Source organism: Desmodus rotundus, chromosome 6 (genome assembly GCF_022682495.2).
Source record: "Desmodus rotundus isolate HL8 chromosome 6, HLdesRot8A.1, whole genome shotgun sequence".
Lineage (NCBI taxonomy): Eukaryota > Metazoa > Chordata > Mammalia > Chiroptera > Phyllostomidae > Desmodus > Desmodus rotundus.
Genome location: NC_071392.1, coordinates 46,955,211 through 46,976,053, shown reverse-complemented (window position 1 = coordinate 46,976,053; position 20,843 = coordinate 46,955,211). Strand labels below are relative to the sequence as shown.

At 40.4% G+C, this 20,843-nt stretch overlaps 1 protein-coding gene across 14 annotated transcripts in view; it reads left to right on the top strand.

Moving 5' to 3' along the window:
* The window catches only part of SRPK2 (SRSF protein kinase 2), a 231,135-nt gene that overhangs the window by 173,695 nt on the left and 36,597 nt on the right, over positions 1 to 20,843 (top strand). For all 14 annotated transcript variants that reach the window (XM_053926870.2, XM_053926866.2, XM_053926867.1 and 11 more), the window contains 3 exons: positions 14,723 to 14,831; positions 15,514 to 15,601; positions 15,834 to 15,921. In XM_053926870.2, the coding sequence (XP_053782845.1) occupies positions 14,723 to 14,831; positions 15,514 to 15,601; positions 15,834 to 15,921 (285 nt within the window). The remainder of the gene's footprint in view (positions 1 to 14,722; positions 14,832 to 15,513; positions 15,602 to 15,833; positions 15,922 to 20,843) is intronic.

The window sequence follows — 20,843 nt, the reverse complement described above, 5'->3', positions numbered from 1 at the left end:
AGTGTACTTTTATCTCTTAAATGTTTGTGGATCCCATGATTGCTGTGTTCAATATCTTATAAATATTATCCTTCTTACCAGCTTGCCTTAAGTCCTATACATTTTGATTTTGCAGTGCAATAAAAGTATAATATTTCTACTATACAGTTCTCTTAGCAGTGTTTTTATATCACATTACTTGGGATGCATTTAGATTGTTAGTTCATTGTTTTCCCATATGATCATGAGAAATGACGGGGAATTGTCTGAGGAGGTACTTACTGTATTGCTAAGTATCTTTTGCAGTTAGCAGTGAAAGTCTAAGCTTGCACAGCTCTCAAGACTTTTCCCAGTTTGATCCCAATGTGCTACTACTCAGAATTGTTTATTTTACTGTATAATGTAAACATGAGTGCTTGCTGTTGTAATTTCCTTCATGTCATCTCGTCTTCCTTCTGGGCCTTCCTGTTTTTCTGTTAGAGTATAATATTAACACAGATTAATTTTCTTAAACAAGATATTTATTTGTTTTTAGAGAGAGGGAAGGGAGGGAGAAAGAGGAGGAGAGAAATGTTGATGTATGAGAGAAGCATTGATGGGTTGCTTCTCGCACACACCCCAGCTGGGGCCTGGCCTGCAATCCAGGTACACTCCCTGACCTGGAATCAAACCCGTGACCTTTCCCTTTGCAGGACGACACTCAACCAACTGAGCCACACTGGTCAGGGCTCAGATTAATTTTAGCCCTTATTTTATCCTGGGAAGCCTTTTCTACTTCTCCCTCACATCATACTATGGAACAGAGAACAGCTTCCCTCACGTTTCACTTCTGTCTCTCCTGTGTCATACTCTTATGCTTTCTCATGTATTCGTCTGTTGGGATTCAGGTGCTGTGTGCTAGGGATACTGTCCCTGTCCTCAAAGTGTATAATCTTCTGGGAAAGACATATGAGAATACGAATAATGGAAATACATTGTATTGTGTTTTGTAACAGATGTGTAATAGAACATAATGAGGCATTATTAAGGTACACAAGAGAAGCAGGGGGAAGGGGTCTCCTCCTCAGCCAGGAAAACCAAGAAATGCTTCCTAAAAGGGAGCATTCTTTGAGCCAGTTTATCCCAGGGGATAAGTAGCTGTTATTTGTATCCTAACACTTTACATACTTGAGATATTTTACAAATAAGTACATAGAATACAATAGACAAGTGGATGAGGGAAATATATAGTGGAAATAATTAAAGAAAGTCAGATTAAGGTTTAATACATGAAGATTTATTAATAGAGATGTGTACAACTTGAGAGTGTTGCAAATTTCCCTTTAGGTTTCTTAGTTATCAAAGCAAGGAAGGAAATACAGTGATTCTAAGACTGACAGTTTTCATAAGATGAAGACAAACCAGCCATTGTAAATAAAAGTATTTTCCTGGTGCCAAAGTTAAGTTTACCATGAACCAAGACCTTTCTGAGATTTGAACCTTCTTGCAAGCCAACAGCTTCCTTGGCCACTGTTTCGTGGATGCTTGCAGAAGATATGAGACAAAGGTCAAAGACAAAGGACTGCTCTCCTCACAGCACTGCGAGCAGCGTGCACTTGATGTTCATGCTAGTTTCCTTTGCCCTCCAAATCCAACCGGAGCCATGTGGAGCAGGTCCAGGTGGATGATTTGCACACCTTTGGTCTGTGTCATAGCTAAGGAATTCTAAATGTAGGAAATCCTACTCTTTTCTGAAGGCCTGTAACCAAACCTGCCAAACTCTGTTCCTGGGAAGGTGTTTATGATGCTGGACAGCTAATCAACCTGTCCTCTTCTCCAGAGGGAGATCATATGTCTTTTTCCCAAGGTTGTTCACTTTGGAAAGATCATGTGTAATAAAGGCCGTCAATGTCTAGTCAGAAGATTTGCAGAAATATGGTTGGTTCTGGATCTGGTTCTGCCATGAGGTTACAATCAAGTTGTCAGCTTGGGCTGCAGCACAGGAAGGCTTGACTGGACTCGGAGGATCTGCTTTCTCTCTCATGCAGGTGGTGGTTGGCTCAGTTCCTTACTGGTCTTCACCAGAAGCTTCAGCTCCTTGCCACAGGGGCCTCTCCACAGGACTGACTGACTGCTCACAGCAAAGGAAGCTTAGCAGAGAGAGTGTGAAAGAGTGAACCCAAAATAGCAGCCACGATCTTTATAACCACAGTCTTTGTATCTCTTGGGAAGTGACATTAAATTTGAATGATGAAAATCTTGATTCTCTTAGAATATTTTTAAAGTTTGGCTAAATCATTAATAAAGATAAGTTAATTTATTTCTCTTCTTTGACATTTGACAATGATAAATCATCATCATAGTTGGAATATCAAAAACCTTTTGTTAATTGAGCCATCCTAATAAACCAGATTACACTTTGGGCCAGTCAGTTTTACCATCTTAAATAGGAATTAACAGTGCATTTAACCCTGGTCTGCTGACTCATGAATCTGTGTCATTGGTCGCAGTGGGTTGAGTAATGGCAGAATAACGGTAAACGTGGGCGCTTAATTTGTGCTGGGTATGGTTCTGCGTGAGTGAGGTAGGGGTACATAGCCAGAGAAGTAAAGCAATTTGCTCAGTGTCACATAGCTAATAAAGGCTTATGCTATGATTCAAATCAGCATTCCTGAATTTATGTACAAACCTGTATAAGTAATTGGCAGTTGGTAAAGGCTTGAAATTATTAACATTTCAAATATGCAGGTTTTTTCAGTCCATGAACTCTATTCAAATCTCTGTAGCCCTCCTGCATAATTGTTTTCTGCATCCATCACATTTTTCTTATGCCCAAGTATATTTTGTTGTTACATCCTTAGGTTATAGATAAATAGGAATCCTGTTTTGGGGAGCATTGTCCTTTGCTCTGGTTTCCCCCCTAGAGCTCTCTTCTATTAATTAGTTGTATAGGGAATATTTGATGCAGTAATAGAGATTAATTTACATGCAAGAATTTTTAAATAACAATGTCTGTGATTGACTGCTTTTGACCACCTTCCCCCTCCTCAAGTTTAATAGTTGTATCTGAGGCTTCATTATTGCTTTTTTTTTTTTTTTTTTTTTGGTGGATTCTAGGGCTTTTTTCCCTCCTGCTTCCATTTTATATTAAGTATTATTACTGTTTCTAGTGGAGAGTGTGATTTAAATTGTACTTTGAGGAGAATAGTGTTTTCTTAGGTTTCAACATTTTTATTTGATATCTACAAACATTTTTCACAACTCAAGAAATGTGGCTGTCAAGTTTTGGGAAGTATGTGCGGTAAAATTTTAAAGCAGTGACACCCTCATGTTTGCTTTGTAGCCTAGATTACGGTTACTGAAGACTGGTTGTAAAACTTTGCTTGTGAAAGCCAAGTAATAGGCTCTTATGAGTCCTTGACAGGCAAACCATTTCTAACTCTGGCAGTATTCTTGCTATCTTATATTGAGAAAATTGATATTTAAAGTGAGTTTTTAGTTTATTTCAGAGCTTTTCTCTGTTTGAGCACAGCACCATACATTTAATTCGTGTTAGAATCCTAGTCATGAAGAAAAAGGGGACGTATTTTAGCTGGTGGGCTTACATTAAAACTTGGTATAGCAGAGGCAGTGTACTTTTAGAATCTGGCAGATCTTGATTCTAACCCTGACCCAGGCTTCCTTCCTGAGTGGCCCGGGCCGTGCACGGCCTCACCAGGCCTGCAGCAGTCCACTTGTTCAGAGAGAGTGACAGCGAAGCACCCAGTACTCTGCGCTGTAAATGACGTCAGACATGCCAAGGGTCTAGAGTGGGCTTTGACTGGGCTTTTCATTTTCTTTTCCCTCTTAACCTATTTTTAGAGTTTATTTTAGAAGAAGTGGGGTCCCACCCACATGCATGATCTGGTCATGTTGCAGAATCTCTCTCCTCTTTACCTCCAAGTGCTTGGAATTGGTCTCTAATTACCCAGTCCCTAATCTCTAGAGAGTTTCTCTCACCAGCGTAGCTTTGGAATGAGACTAGTTAAAAATGGCATTTTTTATTATGGAAATTCCCAAACGCACAGTAATGTTGAAGGAATAGTGGAAGGAATCCTTGCATTTCTTCCATTGAGGAAGAAGCTACCGTATATTTTGGACTATAAGACATACCGGACCATAAGACACACCTAGGTTTTAGAGGAGGAAAATAGGAAAAAAAAAAAAAAACCCGCTCCACTGCTCCCTCCCCCCCCCCCCGCCCTGCCCCCCTAGTGAGCCAGGTAAGCTACACTAGGATTATAAGATGCACCCCCGATTGGCGACACAAGATGGCGGCAACATAGGTGGGAGCGGAGTCCACTTCCCCTCAACGCCAGGGAAATACCTAGCTGATCTGAGGAGCAGAGCGAACAGCCAACAGTATTCCAGCATATACGAAGATCAGAGACCAAAGATAGAGGACACTGAAAGATCTGACGGTAAGAAGAGTGCTCAAGGACAATAAGGTCCACGGGACCCAGGACCGCGCGGTACAAGGGCGGCAGAAGCGCCAGCCCTGGCGCAGGGGCTGCGGCAGGAGTCTTGGGAGAGGGCCAGGCTGCGCTGTGAGCAGCCAGGTGCTTGATTAGACCAGGGGGGCTTGAAAAGGAGGAATTTCTCAAAAAGAAAAAGAAAATAGAGACACTCAGGGGCTAATTAGAGAACTCTCGGTAGTAGCCGAGGCCCCTGGCGCCCCTCCCCCTCCACCCCTGGACTGCTACGCTCACCTGAGGTCCGGTCGCGCGCACGAGCAGATTAGCCAACGGGACCCACACTTGAAACCCCGGAGGGGCGCCCACACCTGAAACCTCCGAGATAATTTGGAGCAGAGACTAGCTGCTCCACCCACAGGCCCAAAACCTCGGAACCCAGTGCCGCGTGATTCAGTCCCAGGGCGGCCCCGCCCGCCCGAGAGACTCAAGCCCAGGGCGGCTGGATCGGCCCCCAAGCACAGAGCCTGTGGCTCAGCGGGCTGCGCGCGCTCACCAAGCACAGGACCGGCTGGGTGCCTGTTTTCCAAATACAAAGCTGCTGGCGAGTGTCCTAACCCCAAGGCGGCTGAATCCGCCACCTGCGCGCCAGCGTTCCTAGCCCTGGCGGCTCGATTGGTCCGCCGGCTGCGCGCTCAGGGCACAAAATAACGTCACAGACCCAAAGCGGCTGGATTCCCCTGCTGCGCACGCACGCGTCACAAGCCAAAGCGGCTGGATTGGCTGATCAACGGACTGATTGACTGCCAGGGACCACACCTACAAAACAGCGAAGAGTGTGACCCAGGAAGAGAGAAAAGTGAAACCAATCCTTCCAACCACCCCCTCCCGTTGCACAGACAGGACACCAGCAGAAATAACCTGACCGGTTTAAAGCCAACAGAAGATTTTTTTTTTTTTATCCTTTTTCTTTTTTTTCCTTTCCCCCTGAATTCCTTCTTCCTCTCTCTTTTTTTCTTTTTTTTCATTCCTTCTTCCTCCCATCCTTTACCATTTTTATGTCTTCTTCCTGCCTTCTTTTATCTATTTCTATGTTTTAATTTTTGCTAAAATTCCTTCTTATCTTGCCTCCGATCTTTCTTTATTCCTTCTTCCCTCCTTCCTTCCTTTCCTCCTTTCCTATTTCCTTTTTCCCTCCTTCCCATCTTTGTTTTGGTTTGTTTTGTGTGTGTGTGTGTTTTTTTTTTTTTCTTTTCTTTTGCCCCCCCTTTCTCTTTTTCCCACAGGTGAGACAACAAAACCTGGAGTGCTGAAAAGACTAGAGTTAGACCGTGTTAAACACATAAACGTCAGCTCAAGACCAGTGAGCACAGGAGAGTAAGGAGACAGCACCACCGAATCCCATTGGCATTCTACCATAGAAGTTCATATCATAAATCCAGGGAGTCAGAACAAAGCAATTTAAGACGCAGAGGCCAACAAGAAGAGCCTCACAAACAATGGGAAGACAAAGAAACAATTCCCAATTGAAAGGAAAGGAGGAAGCCTCAGAAAGAATACTAACCGAAAAAGAGGCAAGTCAACTATCAGATACTGAGTTCAAAGCAATGGTCATCAGGAAACTCACTGAGCTCTCTGAGCTCAAAGAGAACTACCAGAAACTACAAGGAAACTACAATGAACTCACTGCAAACTATATCAACATGAAAAAGGAAATAGAAAATATCAACAAGAGCCAAGAGGAAATGAAGAATACAATTTCTGAATTGAAGAACACAGTAGAAGGAATTAAAAGCAGACTTGACGAAGCAGAGGATCGGATCAGCGAGCTGGAGGACAAAGTAGAAAAAAACACCCAGAAGGAGCAAGAAAAGGAAAAGAGGCTCAGAAAGAATGAAGAGGCAATAAGGGAAATGCAGGACAACATGAAACGTAACAATATCCGTATAATAGGAATACCAGAAGGAGAAGAAGAAGAGCAAGGGATAGAAAACCTGTTTGAAAAAGTAATGATGGAAAATTTCCCTAATCTGAGAAGAGAAAAAGTCACCCAAATCCAGGAATCACAGAGAGTCCCAAACAAGAGGAACCCAAAGAGACCCACTGCAAGACACATCATAATTAAAATGGCAAATTTCCAAGACAAAGAGAGGATCTTAAAGGCAGCAAGGGAGAAAAAGGAAGTAACATACAAGGGAGCCCCAATAAGGTTAGCAACTGACTTCTCAATGGAAACGCTCCAAGCCAGAAGAGAATGGCAAAAAATATTCCAAGTAATGAGAACCAGAGGCCTCCAACCAAGACTACTTTACCCAGCAAGGCTCTCAATCAAGATAGAAGACCAAATAAAGAGTTTCCCAGACAAAAGAAGTCTAAAAGAATACAGCTCCACCAAACCAGCTCTGCAAGAGATGCTAAAGGGACTGCTTTAAGGAAAGGAAGGAAAAGAGAAAGACAGAGGAACACAGGTAGGAAATAATGGCAATGAATAACTACCTATCGATAATAACCTTAAACGTAAATGGATTAAATGCTCCAATCAAAAGACATAGAACAGCTGAATGGATAAGAAAACATGACCCACACATATGCTGCCTACAAGAAACCCATCTCAGGACAAAAGACTTACACAGACTGAAAGTGAAGGGCTGGAAACAAATCTTCCAAGCAAACGGACAGGAAAAAAAAGCAGGGGTAGCAATACTCATATCTGACAAAATAGACTTCCAAAGAAGGGCCATAAAGAGAGACCCAGAAGGTCACTTCATAATACTCAAAGGAAGAATCCACCAAGAAGACATAAACATTGTAAATATATATGCACCCAACATAGGAGCACCCAAATACATAAAGAAAATCTTGGAGGATTTCAAGAAAGATATTGACAGCAACACAATTATAGTAGGGGATTTTAACACCCCACTATCAAAAATGGACAGGTCTTCCAAACAAAAGATCAACAAAGATATTGTGTCACTTAACAATACCTTAGAGGAAATGGACTTAACTGATATATACAGAGCTTTTCATCCCAAAGAAGCAAAATACACGTTCTTTTCAAGTGTCCATGGAACTTTTTCAAAGATAGACCACATGATAGGACACAAAGCAAGCCTCAACAAATTCAAGAAAATTGAAATCATATCAAGCATCTTCTCTGACCACAAGGGTCTGAAACTAGAAACCAACCCCAAGGGTAAAAACCCAAAACACTCAAAAGCATGGAGACTGAATAGCATGCTATTAAACAATGAATGGGTCAAGAATGAGATTAGGGAAGAAATCAAAAACTTCCTGGAAACAAATGAAAACGAACTCACAACAACCCAAAACCTATGGGACACAGCAAAGGCAGTCCTGAGAGGGAAGTTCATAGCAATACAGGCCTACCTTAAGAAGTTAGAAACAGTTCAAACAAACAACCTAACCCTACGCCTACAAGAACTGGAGGAACAACAACAAAGACAGCCCAGAGCAAGCAGAAGGAAGGAAATAACCAAGATCAGAGCAGAACTAAATGACATAGAGACTAAAAGCACAATTGTAAGGATCAATGAATCCAGGAGCTGGTTCTTTGAAAAGATAAACAAAATCGACAAGCCTTTAAGTAGGCTCATCAAGAAAAAAAGAGAGAGGATCCAAATAAACAGAATTAGAAATGAAAGTGGAGAGATTACAACTGATACCACAGAAATACAAAGGATCGTAAGAAATTACTATGAAGACCTGTATGCTAAGAAATTTGAAAACCTAGATGAAATGGACACATTTCTAGAAAAATATAATCTTCCAAAACTGAATGAAGAAGAAGCAGAAAACCTGAACAGACCAATATCAGCAAAGGAAATTGAAGAAGTCATCAAGAAACTCCCATCACACAAAAGCCCTGGACCAGATGGTTTCACAGGAGATTTCTACAAAGCATTTAAGGAAGAACTAACCCCTATCCTTCACAGACTATTTGAAAAAATCCAAACTGATGGAAGACTCCCAAACTCTTTTTATGAAGCCAACATCATCCTAATCCCAAAACCAGATAAAGACACAACGAAGAAAGAAAACTTCAGGCCAATATCGCTGATGAACATAGACGCTAAAATTCTCAACAAAATATTAGCAAACCGCATCCAGCAATATATTAAAAAGATCATCCACCATGACCAAGTGGGATTCATCCCAGGGATGCAAGGATGGTACAATATTCGCAAATCAATAAACATAATACATCACATCAACAACAGCAAAGACAAAAATCACATGATCATATCAATAGATGCGGAAAAAGCATTTGATAAGATACAGCACCCATTTCTGATAAAAACACTCAGCAAAGTGGGAATAAAGGGAGCAGTCCTCAACATAATTAAGGCCATATATGAGAGACCTACAGCCAACATCACACTCAATGGACAAAAACTTAGAGCTTTCCCACTAAGATCAGGAACTAGACAAGGATGCCCTCTCTCACCACTCCTATTCAACATAGTATTGGAAGTCCTAGCCACAGCAATCAGACAAGAAAAAGCAATAAAAGGCATCCAAATTGGAAAGGAGGAAATGAAACTGTCACTGTTTGCAGACGACATGATAGTGTACATGGAAAACCCTATAGACTCCACTCAAAAACTACTCGACCTAATAAATGAATTTGGCAAAACAGCAGGATACAGAGTCAATACCCAGAAATCAAAGGCATTCCTGTACACCAGCAACGAAACTGCAGAAACAGAAATCAGGAAAAAAATCCCATTCGATATAGCAACAAGAAAAATAAAGTACCTAGGAATAAACCTACCCAAGGAGGTAAAAGACCTGTACTCAGAAAACTACACAACACTGAAGAAAGAAATTAAGGAAGATACAAACAAATGGAAGCATGTACCATGTTCATGGATTGGAAGAATCAACATTATCAAAATGGCCATACTACCCAAAGCAATTTATAGATTCAATGCAATCCCTATTAGAGTACCCATGACATATTTCACAGATATAGAACAAACATTGCAGAAATTCATATGGAACCATAAACGACCTCGAATAGCTGCAGCAATTTTGAGAAAGAAAAACAAAGCAGGAGGGATCACAATACCTGATATCAAACTGTATTACAAGGCCACTGTAATCAAAACAGCCTGGTACTGGCATAAAAACAGGCACATAGACCAATGGAACAGAATAGAGAGCCCAGAAATAAACTCAAGTCTATACGATCAATTAATATTTGACAAAGGAGGCAGGAGCATAAAATGGAGCAAAAACAGCCTCTTCAACAGATGGTGTTGGGAGATCTGGACAGCTACGTGCAAAAAAATGAAACTCGATCACCAACTTACGCCATACACGAAAATAAACTCAAGATGGATAAAAGACTTAAATATAAGCCGTAACACCATAAAAGTCCTTGAGGAAAACATTGGCAGGAAAATCTCAGACATTCCACGCAGCAACATCCTCACAGACACATCCCCTAAAGCAAGGGACATAAAGGAAAGAATAAACAAATGGGACCTCATCAGAATAAAAAGCTTCTGCATGGCTAAAGAAAACAGCACCAAATTACAAAGAGTACCAACAGTATGGGAAAACATATTTGCCAACGATACCTCAGACAAGGGCCTGATCTCCAAAATATATAAAGAACTCACTCGACTCCACTCCAGGAAGACAAACAACCCAATTAAAAAATGGGCAAAGGACTTGAACAGACACTTCTCCAAGGAAGACATACAGAGGGCCCAGAGACATATGAAAAGATGCTCAGCATCACTAGCCATCAGAGAGATGCAAATTAAAACCACAATGAGGTATCATCTCACACCAGTCAGAATGGCCAACATAAACAAATCCACAAACAAATGTTGGAGAGGATGCGGAGAAAAGGGAACCCTTGTGCACTGTTGGTGGGAATGCAGACTGGTGAGGCCACTGTGGAAAACAATATGGAATTTCCTCAGAAAACTAAAAATGGAACTGCCCTTTGACCCAGTAATTCCGCTGCTGGGATTATACCCTAAGAACACTGAAACACCAATCCAAAAGAATCTGTGCACCCCAATGTTCATAGCAGCACAATTTACAATAGCCAAGTACTGGAAGCAACCGAAGTGCCCATCAGCAAACGAGTGGATCCAAAAACTATGGTATATTTACACAATGGAATTCTACGCAGCAGAGAGAAAGAAGGAGCTTATACCCTTTGCAACAGCATGGATGAAACTGGAGAGCATTATGCTAAGTGAAATAAGCCAGGAAGTGAGGGACAAGTACCATATGATCTCACCTTTAACTGGAACATAAGCAATAGAAGAAAAAAGCAAACAAAATATAACCAGAGACATTGAAGTTAAGAACAATCTAACAATAGCCAGGGCGGGGGTGGGGGGGTGGGGGCGGGGATAGTGGGAAGAGGGTATTACAGGAACTACTATAAAGGACACATGGACAAAACCAAGGGGGAGGGTGGAGAGGGGGGAGGGAGGTGGGTTCACCTGGGGTGGGGTAGAGGGATGGGGAGAAAAGGCATACGACTGTAATTGCATAACAATAAAAAAAAAAAAAAAAAAGATGCACCCCCATTTTCCTCCCAAATTTGGGGGGTGCGTCTTATAGTCTGAAAAATACAGTAACTAACATTTAGCATTGCCGAAGAATTGCTAATGTTTTACCTCAATTGCTATATCTAAGTTTTCTCAGAGAAGTAATTTTTGGTTTCATGGATTTTTTTCCACTATTGTTTTTATGCTTAAAAAAAAAAAAATCCTCACCTGAGGACATGTTTATTGATTTTAGTCGGAGGAACATCGATGTGAGAGAGAAACATCAATAGATTGCCTCCCTGCATGCCCCCACCGGGGACCCAGCCTGCAACCTAGGTATGTGCCCTGACCTGGGATCAGACGCGCAGCCTTTTGGTGTAGGGGGTGATGCACCAACCAGCTGAACCACCCGGCCAGGGCTGTTTTTATGCTTTTTATCCACTGATTACAGCTTATATCTTGATTATTTCCTTCTGTTAATTTTGGGTTACATTTGCTCTTACAGTCTTTAAGGTCGAAACTGAGGTCAGTGATTTGAGATCATCTTTTCTAATAAAGGCATTTAGTGCTCTACATTTTCCTCTGAGTTCTGCTGTAGCAGCATTTCACAGATTCTGTCATATTACGTTTTCATTTTCATGTAGTATAAAGTCTTTCTTGTTTCCTTTAGATTTCTTTTTTATCCCGTGGGTTATTTTGAAGTATGTTAGTCTCCTCCCAGTTTGGGGGCATTTTCTCTTAACTGGTTTCTAATTTAATTTCCTTGTGGTCTGAAAATATGCTTTATGTGACTGGAATCTTTTATTTGAGGCTTGTTTTATGGCCCAGTATATGGCCTGTGTTGGTAAATTTTCCATGTACTTGAAAATAGTGTTTGCTGTTAAGTGTCCTATAAATGTCAGTTACGTGAAGTGGGTGATGTTGTATTCAAATCTTCCATATTCTTACTGCTTCTCTGTTTGTTCTATTAATTTAGGGGGAAGGGAGTATTGGAATCTTCAGTGACCCAACATCTGCCTGTGTTATTGTTTTGTGAACAAATTTTTTTTACCACCCCTTCCTTTTTTAGGACTCTGTTAGAGGTGATTCTCAAATCTTTCTTTAGTCTTTTGAAAGCCTCACCATCAGGAGGCTGAGAAACTGGGGTCAGCCAAAAATATTATTTATATTAATACTTTTATACTATCTTTAATGGACTTTGCTTAAAATTTTTCTAGACTGTTGTCTATGATACAGTTCTGAACTTTTGATTCTCTCTTACAAATTGAACCTATTTTTTGCTTGGCAAGGAAAAAGGAATCTTCTTATTTTCAGCCAACAGTTCCCTCAAAGCAGCCAAAAACAGGTTTAGAATTGTCTTCCCTAGAGCCTTATGAATAGTATAGGTAGAACTTTACAGTTTTCTTGGATGTGGTGGAGGAATAGGAGTTGGAGAAGAAACCAGAGCAGTGAACCTAATGATTAGTTAGCAGTCCATTCTTGTTCTCTTGTGTTTGTAATATAATCTAGTATTTATTTTGTAAGAATAAAAGGAAAACTTATAGGTGATAAATTAGTGGTTTGTATTAAGTAGTATAGTGAGGTACAGATACATCAAGCAAACCCCTAAGTCATATTATTTTCAAGTGCTTGACCCTTTTTGGTGCTCTGCCTGGTGGCCTGAGCAGGGTTCAGGGCCAGCCCTGTTGTTATCCTACGTCCTGTGCTGCCTGCTGGTGAAGCAGCATGAGGAGGAGGGGTCCTTGTCTAGTCTGTGACTGTTCTCAAGATTCCTTGTGTGCTAGACTTTACTACAGGCCATGGGGTATTGCTAATCTCAGGGAATTGGAACATTTTCTGAGAGTTAATTGGAGTGTCTGTTTTCTCTAATTCCCTGGGTGTTGGGTAGACCAGTGTGGCCTGCTGTGGGAGACCCATCTGGCAGCACGAGCATTCGTTACCATTCTGTGAGAAGAGATTGAAAAATGCTCAGAGGAGACTTGTTTTCTGTAACAATCTGGGGGTTTGAATATGAGAATTCTAGAATGTAAATTTGAAAAATGTATGTCATTTTCAAAATAAAAGTTAGGATACGTGTTTAGGACTTTCTGTTGTTTTTATATTTGTATAAAAATTATTTTTATGTCCCTCTTGTTCAGTTCTATTTTTAGCCACAATATTCTTAGCTATCTTGTGGGCTTCTGAGATATCTGGACTAAACTAGTGATTTTGGTTCAACTTTCAAGGTCCCGTTGAGCAAAGGAACAGCTGTGCTTATGCTGTGATGACACTGAAGAGTGCTCCTGTATTTTTACTCACATGTACGCACTCTGGCTGTTTGAGAATTTAAATCTGAAACATACAATAGGGATAGAAGTTTGTTTTCTTTATGTTATGCATAATTACATTGCTTTTTAGATTTAGAGACTTTAAAGTTAGCAGTAATATGCAGTTAAGTAGTAAATGACTTTTCCTTTAAATGTTTTTATTTCCTGAGTGTTAGAGAGAGAAACATCGATTTGCTGTTTCACTGACTGATGCACTCATTGGTTGCTTCTTGTGTGTGCCCTGACTAGACATAGAACCTGCAACCTCGGTGCATGGGGTCGACGCTCTAACCAGCTGAGCAGCCTGGCCAGGGCATAAAAGGCTTTCAGTTGAGCCATCAAGTGTTCCCTGTGCACTGACTGTGAACAGGCCTCCAGTTGTTACACATGGAGTGCCTTTCTCACTGGGAATAAACAGAGCGTGGACTTTGGAGCCAGAGCCAGATTCTAGCTCCAAACACTGTCTCTCAGACTGTCCACTTCATCAGTGTAGGAATAACACCATCTTCTCAGTTCCTAAATACTTTGTGCTATGAAACGTGACTTGTTCTTTGAAGAAATGGTTTCCTTAGCAAATACGTCTGGAATTTGCAGCATGCTCTCCTCTCAGAGGTTTTCCCTGTGTGTGAAGACATTGGGCTCTCAAAACCACTTTGGTCAAGAAATCTGCTTTGGGTTGTTTAACTTCTCATTTCCCTAAATGGAACTTCTTTCTTCCTCGCCCCTCCCTTCCTTCGCCTGTGAAACACCTGCAACATATTTCAGTTTACTTTAGCTTCATGGAGCATGGTTTTGAGAATGAAGTGCCTAGCAGAGTGCCCCTAATTTGTACTTGAACAATGATAGTTTTGTTTTCTTTCCTTTTAGTGTTAAGTTAGTAAAAAGGCAATGGACATTTTTCTTCTGATGAAACGTATTTTTTTTTAATTTTATTTTTCAATTACAGTGGACACTCAACACTATATTATATTAGTTTGAGGTGTACAGAACAGTGGCCAGACAACCATACACAGACAATCACTTACAGTGATTGTCTCCCCCACCCCAATAATACAAGCACCCACCTGGCATCATACAGAGTTATTAGAATGTTCCCTACACTGTACTTTACATCCTCATGACTATTTTGTAACCTCCAATTTGTACTGCTTTTTTTTTTGTCAGTTTAATTGCACATTTTTTTCCTTTTCAGATTTTAAATGTTTTATTGATTATGCTATTACAATTGTCCCATTTCCCCCCCCTTCATTCCCCTCCGCCTGCACACCCCCTCCCACCCACATTCCCCCTGTTTAGTTCATGTCCATGGGTCATACATTGATGAAACATATTCTTGAAAAGTGTTATATTATTAAATGTATTTTAATCTGATTTTATTATTGACAGCTTTCTTTAATGGTATCAAGAACTGACAGAGGAAGAGATTCTGTTACTATTTTTCTGAAATTAAAATTTTTTTTAATGAAAGGTGGCTATCATCCAGTGAAAATTGGAGACCTCTTCAATGGCCGATATCATGTTATTAGGAAGCTAGGATGGGGACACTTCTCTACTGTCTGGCTGTGCTGGGATATGCAGTAAGTGTTCCTCGTCATGTGCGCACGTGATTCCTAGTCTAGGTCAACCTCTTCATTTTATAACGGGATGGCCGAGGCACACACCTGTGTCTGTTGTGCATAGTAACTGCCTAGCACAGGCCTGCCCTGCCATAGCTAGACATTTTCCCCCTTAGTTTGGAGTTCATTTTCCTGTTATCTTAAAATACTAACTTTCTTCTGCCTTTATATCTGAGGCTTATGCATTTGAATGACATCAGAATCATATTTTTCCCCAATAATTCATCCATACCAGAAAAACACTTAAATATACAATAACATATAGGCCTTTCAAATCAGTGGTTTCTGACTGATTTTAAAGCTGTGACCTATAACATAAAACACCACTGCTACCCAGTACAAATATATGTGTTTTGTGTGTGTGTGTGTGTGTAAGTGTGTACTGAAACCAAAGTGTTACAAGACAATACTTACTCTTACTATATGTGGTGAACAACAGTTTCTAGTCTATTTTTATGATGAAAAAAAAGCAACACAAAACAAAAAGATTGGTTTGACACATGATCCTAGTGGTGAACTATTGCCTCACAATTTGAAAAGCACTATTATAATGGAGAGCTTATTAAATCTATTTATTGGATAGATCTCATTTTAATGATTACCTCTGCTTATAATATTATTAAAATTTTGCATTTTTTTAAAGGGGGAAAAGGTTTGTTGCAATGAAAGTTGTAAAGAGTGCCCAGCATTATACGGAGACAGCCTTGGATGAAATAAAATTGCTCAAATGTGTAAGTACTGCAAAACTGTAAATGAAAGAAGGCAAATTAATGACTTAAAATTTTACAGAGGAATTTTTCCAGGTTTTACTAAACTAAAACTGATTTTATGTTTTATAAGTTCAAATACTGAGTCTTTTGTTTTAAAAACCATCTCACTTATATTAAAACTGTTTTGGTTGATATAATGGAAATGACTTTCAGTCTTAAACATTTCTGTTCTCGATTCATTTTCTTTCCATAGGTTCGAGAAAGTGATCCCAGTGACCCAAACAAAGACATGGTAGTACAGCTAATTGATGACTTCAAGATTTCAGGAATGAATGGAATACGTATCCTTTCTGACAGCCCTATTGCTTCCTAATGGCTGCATTATACTGTAGTTTTTCTGTGGGCTTTTGAAAAATGGGAATGTTTCAAGCTCTTACAAACTTCTGTTTGCCCTGCTGTGTCATTCTCCACTGCAAGCCTCTGGTGTCATCATGGAGTGTTATAAAATGGGAGGCCTAGAGTGCTCTGCGAGGGCCTTTTGGGATTTTTGGTGTAGTGACAGCTTATAAAATTATTTTTACAGCACTTGACTTGATTTTCACATAGAATTAATTACTAACCTTATATTATTAATTTGAGTGAAGTTTATTTTGGCAGAGGTAGATGAAAGCGTACACCAGCACTTCTTTTTGCTTTAAACTTTTAAAAATTTGCACAGAAGGGCTAGGCATCCTTCAGTAGCTGCAAAGAATTTATTGAGGCAATAAAAGGAAAACTAGCTCTGCTAATATCAACGTTAGCAGATATCAGTGTCTGCTGATGGCAGAGTCACACTTGATCCTGAGGAGTCCCATCTTTCTGCCAGCTGAGTATGGAAGTATGTTGGTCTGGTTTTATTAGTTTGCCTACTTGGAGAAAGTCTGGTGAAAGCAGTTCCCAGAAAGGTGACTGGTCCAGAGCTGGTCTGCCGTGGGCTGGCCTGTAGTATGTGGATTCTTGACTTCGTGTAGAGAAGATTTTACAGCGTGAGTTCAGGTGATTTTGAGAATATGTTTATTAAAGCTGGGGACAGTGAAACGAAGGATTTGTGGTAGAAGCAGCAAGAAGAGTCTGGTGGGGCCTCCTTGGCTCACTGGGAAGTGAAAAAAGAGGCTTTGGAGACAGGATCAGGGGGGTTGCCCCGTTGAGCTGCCATGCACTGCACATTGCTTCCCTGGTTGCAAGTCTCATGGGGACCCTCAGAGTTTAGGAGACACAGGCCTGTGGGGGAAGAAAGGTGTGTGCCTGGTCCTTTGCTAGGAGTTTAGGGGGCGGTCTTAGCAGAAGATCTCCATAGAATATTCATCACCCTTATGCTGGTGTGCCAACATGAGATTTATTCCCTTAACTTCATCTGTCCTTGGGTGTGCTGGGCAAATGTCAGTAATTGGATTTTTACTATCTACCTCTCAGAGTAGGGTGATTTAAGCTATTTACCTTTGTTGGGGAAGAGAAGTATATAAACTGTTTACTCTTAATTGTCCTTGGTTACAGAAGATAGGATTTGGGGACTTACTAGAAGGCTGTAAACTGCTTGGCCAGTTAACTACCTGTTTCATTTCCCTATTCCACTTGTGCTGGTTTACTAACCTGTCTCAAAGTGGTACATTTTCTATACTTGTTACTAAATCTGACATAGGCCAGTCATTAGTGGAAAGAGACCTCCATTGTTTTACTTCAGAAACATTTATAATGTAAAGTTCCTGACATGCGTAAAACTGTGGTACTACAGTGAATTTCTGTAAATCTATCACTCAAATTCAGTAATTATCATTGTCTAGCTACAGTTCCTTTGTATACCCTTTATCTCTTGCTGAATTATTTCAAAACAGATCCTAGAAGTCATATTCTTTTATCTCAAAGGTGCAAATGTCAGTTTGCATCTTTGAAAAACATACAGGCTTAAAAAAATCACAAAACTCAAATTAAATGAAAGTAATTTCTTGGTATCATGTCATGCTTGATACAAAATTCCTGTATACTGGAAAAATGACTTTTTTAAAGACTTACTTGAATTACATTCCAACATACAAGGTTATTTTCTCCTGAGTATCATCTCTTCCTGGTAAGTCCACATCATCTTGCTTTAATTGTTTAAATTGTTCAATTTACTTTTTTAACTTTTTCATTAGACTAGCTTATCTGATTTTCTCAAAAATAAATTATCTTGCTGGAAATGAATGATTCTTGAAAGATGAAGTTCTTAGCTGTAAGGTTAGTTCTTTTTGCTCTTAAATAGAGAGGACTTTGTTCCAACTCTAGGTCCTGTTAGAAATGTGTCCATCAAGAAGGTAGAGCCAATGGCATCTTATGACTTCCCTTTTCTTTCTTTTCTTTTTTTTTTTTTTGAGAATATCAGTTTTGATTGGGTTACTGGTAAGTTTGCATTCTTGTAAGTTTGGGGGGTGGCTCAGGAAGTGGTGATTGGGGGTTGTGGAAAGGAACTGTTGTGTTCTCTTCACCCTCCCTCTGCCTGGGGCATTGATAAAGGGCAGCCTCTGGTCAGTGACAGTGGAGTAATCCGGGACCAATAGGTCTGAGCTGATAGCACAAATGGAAAGAGGAGATACTACCCTTTCTCCAGGTCATATTGGGAGTGCTCTGTCTGTATTTTCCTGTTGGATCCTCTAAGATAGCCTTTTGTTTGCCTGAGGCAGGTGATAGAGCAGTCCCCCCATATCTGCAGTTTTCTTTCTGCGGTTTTAGTTACCTGCAATCTGAAAATGTTAACTGGAAAATTCCTGAAGTAATGGATCAGTTGTGCACCATTCCGAGTAGCATGGTGAAATCTCCCACTTTCTTGATGTAGCCTGGAACTTGAATCATCCCTTTGTCTATCACATCCGTGCTGTATATGCTACTCGCCCCTTAGTTGCTGGCTGTCTTGCTTATCAGATTGACTGTGGTGTCACAGTGCTTGCGTTCTGTAATTGCCTAACCCGTGCTGTTTACCTCAGTTCATCTCGTCACATAGGCATTGTATTTCAATATATCTGTCATCACAAGTAGAAGATTGAGTACAGCACATTAAGATATTTTGAGAGAGACCAGATTCACGTAACAGTTATTACAGTATATTATTATAATTGTTGTATTTTATCATTAGTTATTGTAAATCTCCTATTGTGCCTAGTTTGTGTGTTAAATATCATAGGTATGTATGTATGTATAGGAAAAGTCATAGCACATATGGGATTTGGTACTGCACGTGGTTTCGGGCATCCACTAGGTGTCTTGGAATTTACCTCAGATAAGGGAGGGCTACTGTACCTTCGTCTCTCAAGGTTCAGGACTATTGAGCCCTGTGGCTGATGAGTGCCAGGGATATGTCAGGAGCCATGGTCTTCTTCCTGATCTTTATATCATGTTTGGAACAGATCCAACATTTTGGTGTTTGTCCTGCTCAAGCTCCAGAAGCCTGAGGACAAAGCCGAATCTCAACTTAAACCACAGAATGACATGCTGTTTCTTCATCTGCTAAGTCTTCATTTCTTAGGGAAGCACTCCCCTCATATCCTACATATTTGAGGTTTTTGTACAAGCATACCTCAGAGATATTGCCAGTTCACTTCCAGACCATCACGATAGAGTGAGTCGTGATCTTTTCGTTGGTAGAGGAAAAGTCTTGCCTTCCATTTGTAAAAAAAACCCAGAAAACCAAAACAACAACAAAAATGCAACACCTGTGAAATACAATAACACGAGGTATGCCTGTATTTCTTCTACAGATTGGACTCAGGTGCTACTAGCAGGTACCAGTGACTGCTAATGGCACCTTGCCGTTTGTGTCAGTATCATTTCCGCAACTGCTGGGTGCATTTTCTCCCTTGTGGTGGATGGAAAGGTAGAGCTCATCCTTCTCTGCCCCCGCTTTACAGCTGGGCCTGCCAGTTTATGGGCAGGCAGGGCAGCCCTTCCTCTTGCATCAGATGTGCCAGGCAGTTTCTGGGACCGCTGACAGGGGAGATGATTTCTTTGGAGATCTACCTGATGTGTAAGTAAATGGAGTTTTTAAAAATACATACATTCTAGTGACTGCTCATTCTGTCATATAAGAAACCATCATAGTTTTAGATTTGTCAGTAGACTGAGATGATGTAGGTGGGTCATAACACAGAAACTCTGGGCTTCGGCTCTGTGTCTGTTACTAAGTGCAGTCTTTAGTTTGCCGTTGTTTGGAACATGCCTGGGAAATACTGAGACACTTCTGGTGTCAGATTGTCTGCTCATAGAACTGCAGTTCACGTGTTCTCCACCATTGTAGAAGTATTTTTCTCAAAAACATTTAACGCAGTAGTTATTCTGACGATGTAGATGTAGGTATTATAAAACAGTAAATCAACTGACCTTCTTTAATGATCTATCATACAGGCTTCCAAGGATGAGTAAAATATTCTCAGGTGGTTCAGAGCCATTTTAAATATTCCTGTGTTGATGACACAAACATATTTGTATTGTGAGCCATAGTCTTGGAGTGTCAGTGGTTGACAGAATTTCTGGTTTTAAAAAATCCCCAGAATCCTGAGATTTCATTATTACAGGTTGGCCTTAATACCATGTCTTAAATTGTCATTATACATTTTTTTTATATTAAGATTTTATTGATTTATATTTAGAGAGGTGGGGAAGGGAGGGAGAAAGAGGGAGTGAAACATCAATGTATGGTTGCCTCTAGCACACCCCACACTGGGGATGTGGCCTGCAACCCAGGCATGTGCCCTGACTGGGAATCAAACCAGCGATGCTTTGGTTCGCAGGCCTGCGCTCAATCCACTGAGCTACACCAGCCAGGGCCGGTCATTATACATTTTTAAAAACTGTCTATAGTATTAAAATTGATCTCGTTACACAATGAAAGATACTATTGAAGGTAAAGATTAAATGTCTTCACTGTGTTTGGTAAATTTCTATTTTATAAACTGTTTTGTGTGATCTACACAGTAGAAATTTATGTAGGCAGGAAGGACATTTAAGATGGGAGTTCTTTATTTTATTTGTCATTAATTACTGTGAGGTTCTAGTCTTGCTCATTACCACTAAGGCTGATTATCCTGGAGGAGTGTGTTAAGATGCGGGAGAGCACAGGGAAGTGTGGGGTTGATTCACGGTGCTGCCACCTTCCGAATGTATGTAGCACAGGACAGTTCTTTCAGTTGAGGTTTGCTCTTCTTGTTTCTGTGTGGAGATAAGTATATTATTTTCTAAGGTTGTTAAAAGTACACAT